The 2151-nt window shown below is 32.6% G+C and overlaps 1 protein-coding gene across 1 annotated transcript; it reads right to left on the reverse strand.

Moving 5' to 3' along the window:
* Positions 1-930: 930 nt before the first annotated feature.
* On the reverse strand, positions 931-1861 carry LOC114180278 (ribonuclease S-4-like). Its single transcript, XM_028066570.1, has 2 exons — positions 1615-1861; positions 931-1462 (listed from the first exon to the last, which is right to left on the reverse strand). The coding sequence occupies exons 1-2, from the start codon at positions 1846-1848 to the stop codon at positions 1073-1075; spliced, it is 624 nt and encodes a 207-aa protein (XP_027922371.1). The 5' UTR covers positions 1849-1861; the 3' UTR covers positions 931-1072.
* Positions 1862-2151: the final 290 nt, after the last annotated feature.

Consider the following 2151-nt stretch of genomic DNA (forward strand, 5'->3'; position numbering starts at 1 on the left):
TTAGGCGAGAAGACCTCGCCTAAGCGAGATGGTTCGTCGCTTAAAACGCAGCCCTTCGCCTGAGCGAGTGCTCGAGCAGAAATCTGGGCAAGCTTCTGCTATTCTCACCTAGGCGAGACGAGCTCGCTTGGGTGAAAATAACAATTCTTGTCCCCTGTTCACGCATACATGGCAGAGCATCAATCCAAGACAACATGAAGTCCAGTTTTGATACGAACACAAATACCAACCAAGCAGTTTCATCATGAAACAGAAACAAAAACAACCAACACACAACAAAATGCAAAACCCCTAGCTCCCGTTACTTGGAAAAAGCTAGCCAAAGACTTCGACACCGAAGCTAACGAGCACAACAACTCCAGGAGCAGATTCGAGAATGACACATATTGAAAATGAGGTTATCAAAGTGCACCTCTATTGGAACCACAAAAACAAAGCTTAGAAACAGAGAGGGTACAGGTTGAGAAGCAACGTAGAATAAAATGAGGTTCTTCTAGCTCAATGAAGAGTGGGAGTCAAACCCTAGCAGAGCTCACGTAGCAACAAGGGGATAGGGGATGGGAAACTGTTTTTCTGAAAAGTGGCAGAATGAGGAGGTTAGGGCTGGTTTAAGAGTTTTGAACACCCTATGGGTTAGTCTTAGGCCCAACTGATCAAGGTAGTCCCTTAAACCTTAGGGTAGAATTTAAGTGGACCTTTCAATTATTATCTGATAAAATAATATAATAAATATGGAACCATGTTTCATCAGGTTTATTATTAATAATTAGTCAAATAAATATCAAATAGTTTTTTATGCTGTAAGATAACCTGCTCTAAAGAAGTGAAGTCTTTATTTATGAGTATAAATAAATATCAAATAGTTTTTTATGCTATAATATATATATATATATATATATATATATGCAACACAGTAGAAGTGAAGTCTTTATTTATGAGTCACGTACAACACAACATAAAGAGGGTAGCCTATTGATCTCAGCATACCCAGTCCAAACAGAAAATAAACTATAACATATAGTTTTTAATTTTTTAATTATTCATTAATTATATTATATGATATTATATAATATTACATAAACATTACAGGAGAAGTACAGGTTCCTTGTGAAGCACAATTGATGTACTGGGGGATAGGGTCTGTGTTCAAACATATCCTTATTTCAAATATAAGTCCACTTCTTCCACAGTGTAGTTCTGGCTCAACACCTATAGCTGAGTTGCGTATGGCTGAGATGATATCATTTATATGATATGGCTTACCATGTGATATACCCGCATTTATAAGTATTGCTTCAAGATCATTCCTTGCATAGATATCTAATGTCAATCTGAAGAAATCAAACTGCTGCATATTGGAGCACGTTCCATGCTTCATCCACTCATGTTCCCAAAACTGAGTATAATTCGTAGAAAAATAATTTGGCCAAACTTGTTGAAGTCGAGGTTTCATATTTTGTATCTAATAAAATAAAAAATAAAAAATATCACTTTCCAACATTAAAATGTTATTACAATTAAGAAATAGATACCTTACTCTTAGATCTAATAAAACAAAAAAATAACTTTTTCGAATATTAAAATATTATTATAATTAAGAAATGAAAATCTTACCACAGAAAGATTTAATCCGTCTAATCTGCAATTGAATGGTTGTGGAAAAGCGTTGGTCGATGGCCATAAGCCATGTATAGTAAATTTCGTTGATTTTACTGACGACGACATACATCTATTATTAAGATAACAAAAACCTGGTGGATAAATTTGTGAAATTTTCCAATAGTCGAACCCCATGATAGAACTATGAAATAATAAAAAGATACTAAAAGTAACGATGAGATAATTCATTATAAATGTATGAGAAAAATAATGAAAAATAATGAGTAATGAAAAATAATGAAGTTCAATGATTCAATTTATAGAAGTTCCTTATTGTAAAAAGTTAGTTAAACAAAGGTTCTATTAAATTTTATAATTAATTGTAAAATCAAATTTTGATTTAAAACTCGGTACGTACTTTGTTTTATGCCTAATTAGTGAGTAATTTTATTAATATATCCAAACATTGCATGTGACACTATATCTATATAATTGTCATTTTGCTCTCTATACCTATATACATCTGAATAAATAAAATTATAATATAAACAT

Source organism: Vigna unguiculata, chromosome 4, assembly GCF_004118075.2.
Source record: "Vigna unguiculata cultivar IT97K-499-35 chromosome 4, ASM411807v1, whole genome shotgun sequence".
Taxonomy (NCBI): Eukaryota; Viridiplantae; Streptophyta; class Magnoliopsida; order Fabales; family Fabaceae; genus Vigna; species Vigna unguiculata.

What these genes read in the sequence shown, in the direction of transcription:
- LOC114180278 (XM_028066570.1), bottom strand. Translation starts at nt 1,848, where the DNA reads ATGAATTATCTCATCGTTACTTTTAGTATCTTTTTATTATTTCATAGT. An exon ending in ACGGATTAAATCTTTCTGTG is followed by an intron (nt 1,463 to 1,614) that starts GTAAGATTTTCA and finishes TTATTTTATTAG; the next exon opens with ATACAAAATATGAAACCTCG.